Source organism: Pyxicephalus adspersus, chromosome 1 (genome assembly GCF_032062135.1).
Source record: "Pyxicephalus adspersus chromosome 1, UCB_Pads_2.0, whole genome shotgun sequence".
NCBI lineage: Eukaryota > Metazoa > Chordata > Amphibia > Anura > Pyxicephalidae > Pyxicephalus > Pyxicephalus adspersus.
This window is the reverse complement of record NC_092858.1, coordinates 10,565,230-10,570,418: the sequence shown is the minus strand read 5'-3', so window position 1 is coordinate 10,570,418 and position 5,189 is coordinate 10,565,230. Positions and strand designations below refer to the sequence as shown.

Genomic DNA, 5,189 nt, shown 5'->3' with positions numbered 1-5,189 from the left:
TGGGTTTATTTCTTCCCTAGAGTCCAGACCATAACCCCATTGAGAATCTTTGGGATGAGCTGGAGAAGACTTTACACAGCTCCGACTCTCCCATCCCCAATACAAGATCTTGGGTGGAAAAATGAATGCAAGTCTGGATGCAGATAAATGTGGTCACCTTACATAAGTTTATTGAAGTGACACCTTGGCAAATGTGTGCCGTAATCAAAGCTAAACGTAGTCCAATGAAATATTAAAGCGTGGCTTTATAGTTGGCTAGCATTGTACATGCAGTACACAGTTCATTGGCACTGTAAGTACTAAAGAGCTGAGGCTTTATAAACTATAAAACCCACCCCCTGCCTAATAAAGAGCAAAATGTTCTGCATTACATATAACTTAATAATGAAGTTGCTTAATGCCACAGAAACTAAAACCTCTGTTACAGAACTGAAGCAGCATTTCTTTGTGGCGCCTTTTTGTATAAAGCCATCAGATATGTCAGTGTATGGACTAGATGGTTCTCGGACGAGAATCTGACATGTGTACAGCTCTTGGCCGACGTCGTTCCAACAAACACCCTGGTGGATCCACGGACAACGCAAGATCGTAATAAAAGTGGGTGGGGTGCCGGTGTCGTTCTCCCCCCTCCATAGAGCGGAACGGTGTACAGAGCTCATTCATGCATTATGCAGTCTTTTGTTGTTGGCAATGATTGTGAGAGTTCCTTTCCAACGACAATTATTGCACGTGTGTATCCAGCCCTAAGCTAACTATATTCAGGGTTATAAAGAGAACAGAGGTCATCAAAGCATCCTAAGTTTATATGTAGAGATGAGAAATAAAATCAGATCTTGTTTGCGATCTTTTGGGTGTGTTTACCATTTTTTCCTGTGTTTTATTTCCCACAGCCTCCTCAGATGGGAACTGTGCCAGTAATACAACAACAAGCATTAATATATAACCAACCTGTAATGAGACCACCTAATCCTTTTGGCCCTGTATCAGGAGCACAGGTAAGACAAGCGGTATAAAGTGTACCTGTCACGTGCACACAGCATCGGTTTATTTGTAGCCTGTTATATGTTAGGCAGTTTGTGTTAGCGAGCACGTCATAGAACGTACCAAATGGCTTCAGATGAGAAATGTTTTACTGAAAGCGTAGTTGTAAAATGTATAATATCTATCCATACTTGTCTTCAGGAATAATAATGTGTTAAGCAGATTTTCTTAACCAGAGTTCCTCCAGAGGTTGCTAGTGGTTCCTTGAGCAATTTGTGAGTTTAGGTAAAACCAATGATCTGTAAGGATGACATTCTTCCCAATGCCCAGGAATTCTTCTATTGACCACCACACTAATCTAATGTTAGCTGTGGATATTTTAATCATATTAGGGTTTCCCTGAAAACCTGGAAGTTAGACTTTGAGAAGCACTGGTATAAAGATTAATGTACAAAAATGTGAGAAAATGTGCAAAATGTATTAGTCAAAGATAATGCATGTTTATAGGTCTCCCTTTCCCTAGTGATTGCTTCATTCCTGAAGGGTTCTTCTGCATTGTCCTGCCTAAACAAAGCTACCATCATCCCAGTACAGTGGTACCTTGGCATAAGTCCTTAATCCGTTTCAGACCCTTGGATTTACACCAAACAGGACTTATATCAAACATATTTTTTCCCCATAGTAAATAAAAGGAAAATGATTAATTCATTCCCATGAAAAAAATCCTATTGTTTGCATATTATACATTGATGGGGTTGTATAGAATAATTTAAACACCGCTTAATACATAAATACAAAAGCAATTATATGAAATAAATGAAAATGTAACCTCACTTACCATGCTGAGAAGAGTCGAGTAACTACTAGGATGGTGCTGAGAAGGGATGAGGAGGAGATGTTATGTATATCACAGAGAGTTATAGAGCGGGTTGTTCACTGAATGGTAGTAACTGGCGTACTGACATTCGTGGGCAGTCGTGGCTTTGTCTCGAGAGAGGTAAATAAGGGTAGCGTGCGGTGTTATGACTCATTTTGACCAATACAAGTTCTAGCACAAAAGTTGTATACCAAGCAAAATGTTTTGTGTCCAAGCAGGACTTATACCAAGTTGGACTTATTCAAAAAGCGGACTTATAACAAAGTACCGCTGTATATGATTCCCCAGTTTCCAGGAATGTACCAGAAAGGCAATTAAATTCTCCATACGCCACTTCATAGAACTTCTTGCTTTCCGGTATCTCCTACATTCAGTTTATCAGCATACAACCAGAAAATGAATTGGGAAAGGGGGATTTTGAGTAGAGTTTTGTACTATTTAGTGACATTCAGTGCAACTAAAGCAGTATTACAATAATATAGGTCAGTGTTTCTCAACCAGGATTCCGCCAGGTTGCTACGTTTTCCTTAAGCCATGAGCAATTTGTGTCATTACAAATAGTCTTTTTGGCTATCTGTAAAGGCGGCGTTTACATACAGTGAGCTGTGGCTATAGTTATTCTAGCCGGGGTTCCCTGAGGACCTGAAGGGTATTTCAAGGATTCCCTAATGTTAAAAGGTTGAAAAAGGCCGTTATATAGAATGATGACATGGATGTTATGATCTACAAGTGCCAGTGGAATTTATAGAAGTAATGATTGTCCTTGACTAATCATGATTTGGCAAACAATACTTGGTAGAGTTCTTGCTTAACATCTCAAGTCCGAACAGTCATGAGCTAATTGATTTCATTATGCAGTAAGAAAATAGAGCCTTTCTATGGATATCAGCTGCAATTCCAATTCATTGGAGCCGGTCCGGGAAGTGTGCACACTGCCTCTTCTGTGTATTTTCACATCATTCATTCATTCTTCCGCTGCAGACATTGATTGTGGCTCACAGTTGTTGTTGGCTCACATACAATTAATCTGTTCAGACCGGGGAACTGTAAATTCATGCTAGTTATTCTTTAGTCTGGGTAAAAAAGTTTCCCTGTCATTCTTGTGGTGGAAGCAGCTTTTATGGCCCCAACATTTAGTGTAGAGTAGTTCCCTAGGAATAAGTAACTGGGTCCTTAGGATTTCTTTGGGTCCGACAAGACGGTTTGATTTCCTTATTGTACTTTAAGGAAGTCCATAAAATTATCAACAGTATTGCCTTAGGGAAGATTTATATTTTTTATGGAATTTGAGAAATCAGTAAATCAGTTTTCTCTAGAAATTTGTTTAAGATGGATGGGAAGAAGCTGTAGGTGGGTGGCAGTCTTTGTATTGCTACCCAACTTTTCAGTAACCGACCAAAAACACATAGGTGGCTACTGAAAAGTGCCGGGCGGTGCGCCCAGCTAAAATGGGCTGGGGAGAACACCCTTCTCATTCTCGTGAACTTATATATAAACCTATAAATCTAGGCACCATTCTCTAGTTCTTAGGTACATTGATGTATTACATGGTCTAGGTAAAACTGCCCGGACCTTTCTGGGAATGGTCATTGGTTTTGTGGTTAGTAAGATACGGTCAGCCCTGGAGTCTTTGGGATATTATTTGTCTTCCTATATGTTTGCGTCTGTCCAAGTCCTGGGCATTTCCACCAACATGATACGCTTCATTTTTGCTTGGCATCAGGCGATCATTTATAGACTTTATATGTAACACCTAACAATCAACTTCCCATAGAATGATGCCAGCAGCACAACCCAAGTGCATGACGTGCCCAGTTCTCCAGAAAGAATATACACAGTCTAACTGGAGCCTCTATGAATGCATTTCACCCAAATAGGGCTGAATCGCCTGTTTATTGTACAGCGCTGCGTAATATGTTGGTGCAATATAAATCCTGGTAATTATTAATATTAATAACAATATTAATTGCTGCTGTGTGTGTGTGTGTGTATATATATGTATGTGTATGTGTATATATATGTATATATGTGTATGTGTATATATATGTATATATGTGTGTATGTATATATATATATGTGTGTGTGTGTGTGTATGAAAATAACAATTCTTGAGAAATAAAAGACTTAATAGCCGTTAGGAATGATAACCTGTGTGATAAAAAACACACAGCCAACAGTTTGTGTACATAGAGCTATCACACCAACTATGTGGACACAAGAAATGGAATGGTTCCAAGCAAGATCTGCTCATCTTACCCCAGTACCTAGTATAATGAAAGTTTGTATGGCTGATTTGACACCAATACAATACATTTCGGGGGAAGAATTCCAAAGAAGGCTGTGAAAGGGGACCAACACCATATCACTGCCCATGGTTTTGGAATAGGTTGTCCAATAAACTTGTTCAGGTGTCCACAAATGTTCGGTCATATATTGTATTTATGTATGTGACTTAAATGTTTTGACTATGAAATTCTGATATAAAATGTGTGTTTGAATTATTTGTGAGAATTATAATGATTAATAAACAAAGGTCTATCATACTGTGGGGCTGAAGGAACACCATGGATAGGTTTCTGTACTTTTTTTCCCCTGCTTTGCTCTCTTTCATCCTCCGTCTGTGTGAGTCTTCATTTCTCTCGTGTCATAACATTTTTCACTTCCATATTCTGTCATTCTCAGACTTGTTTCTCTCTGCCTTTCCTCTTACCCAGTTGTCTGCAGCATCCAGCCCATCCAGTCAAAGTCCTCACAGAGCGCCCGGGAAGGACCCCTATCCACAGCTCTCATTACAGGATTTCTTGTAGGACCATTTAGGTATAGTCAGCTTCATCGCCATCAGTGAAAGAGAACAATGGTGTCTTGTGTTTAATAAATGAAGGTCTGTGGGGTCCAGAGACCACATTCTAGCGCACAGACATTTTGATTTGGTTCTCCTATAGCTTCTCAATGCACAAACCTCAACAATTCTGTTTATTGTACTTGGTTATATTGTTTTTGCTTTTACTTGGTTAATTTGCTTTCTTTGGTTTGGTGGTTTATCTGCTTTTTGGTTGCTTAACGCCTTTAAAAATATTCTCACCTGTATGGAAGCTGTCTGTTCAAGTCCCTACGATGCTTTCCTACAACACCGTCCCTCATTAAGGTTATAAAAATACAGTTTAAGACTATAACACATAAATGCAGCTCGTGTCGAGAGTTATTAAAACCTTCAACCCAGCCTTGCTTCTCACAAGTCATTAAAAGCCCCTGATGCAGCACTGCAACATGTATGTCGTCACGAGCGAATAGGAGCACCACCGCTTGTGTGAGCATACTTTTTTTTTTTTTT

At 39.4% G+C, this 5,189-nt stretch overlaps 1 protein-coding gene across 1 annotated transcript in view; it reads left to right on the top strand.

Moving 5' to 3' along the window:
* Positions 1 to 5,189, top strand: part of PICALM (phosphatidylinositol binding clathrin assembly protein) — a 70,246-nt gene that overhangs the window by 60,449 nt on the left and 4,608 nt on the right. The window contains exon 20 of the mRNA XM_072398631.1: positions 891 to 995. Within this exon, the coding sequence (XP_072254732.1) occupies positions 891 to 995 (105 nt within the window). The remainder of the gene's footprint in view (positions 1 to 890; positions 996 to 5,189) is intronic.